General features: G+C 33.7%; 1 protein-coding gene across 1 annotated transcript in view; it reads right to left on the bottom strand.

The window, feature by feature from the left end:
• Window positions 1-895: 895 nt before the first annotated feature.
• Window positions 896-1,030, bottom strand: part of LOC102296602 (protocadherin gamma-C3) — a gene marked incomplete at its 3' end in the record, with an annotated part of 2,924 nt that continues 2,789 nt past the window's right edge. Inside the window, exon 2 of the mRNA XM_005953463.3 lies at window positions 896-1,023. Coding sequence (XP_005953525.1) covers window positions 896-1,023 — 128 coding nt within the window. The remainder of the gene's footprint in view (window positions 1,024-1,030) is intronic.

Consider the following 1,030-nt stretch of genomic DNA (forward strand, 5'->3'; position numbering starts at 1 on the left):
AATTAAATAAACAAATAAACAATAAAACAAGACACCATAGACTGTGTTTCAAAGCTCTTGAGTCAACATGTACCAACAGTATAAGTTCAACGACAGTATAAGTTCAACGAAACCTGCCATTCATTAGACAGGTTTATAGAATTGTTCTGTTGTCAGAAAACACATATTTTACAAAAGTTATTCTTTTATTTATTGTTGTGATGGAACTGTCTAAAATATACTAAATGTCCTGCAGGAGATCTAAGATGATATGTGATGACAACAGAGGACATAGGCACGTGTGATAATCTGTTTAATACTGAAGGTGATAAGTAAGAACATTAGAGCATTTTTGGGATCTTTCCTCTAAGAAACCCTTAACAGCTTAACTGCCCAAGGGAATCTTTTGTTTGGCCTTTGAGCAAAATGAACAAAGAATGCCAAACCAAACTTTTCATTTAATACTATTCAATTTAATACTATCATACACATACTCAGAAACCTGTCAAGTAAAGAGTTCACTTTTTTAACTCTTCTATTGAATACGTTATGATGGACAGATCGTAACTCTCAAGAACTTAACACCACACCAAGTAAGTGTTAAGAAAATCAAGGTACAAGTACAAGATTAAAAACTAACAAGAAAAAACACGATCATATCAAGAAACAGAGGATTAAAATCAAGTGAAAGTATCTATTTTTTACTTGTACAGCGGTCTGTTTCTTATTTAAAAGCAAAGTTTAAGAACCACGTGCGAAAAAAACCTGCTCAGTATGAGTGTTTTATCAAAAAGAAAAAAGAAAATATTCAATTTCCTTATTTGGCAGAAGTATCACAGCCTCCAAACGCTTTGAAATTAACCAATATTTACAAGCTGTACAGTTATTGAAAATAGGACATGCGATATCTTCCTACCTTAGGAGACATATCGCCATCTCCAAACACATCTGTAAAGTCTGATGGACTTTTCTTCAGAGTCTGGTCAGCAGGCAGCGTGTTGTCATTGTATGATGTCACAAACTTAAAGTCACTGGTTCTTGAACCTGTGGT

Source organism: Haplochromis burtoni, unplaced genomic scaffold, assembly GCF_018398535.1.
Source record: "Haplochromis burtoni strain Fernald_Lab_line unplaced genomic scaffold, NCSU_Asbu1 Contig_4502, whole genome shotgun sequence".
Taxonomy (NCBI): domain Eukaryota; kingdom Metazoa; phylum Chordata; class Actinopteri; order Cichliformes; family Cichlidae; genus Haplochromis; species Haplochromis burtoni.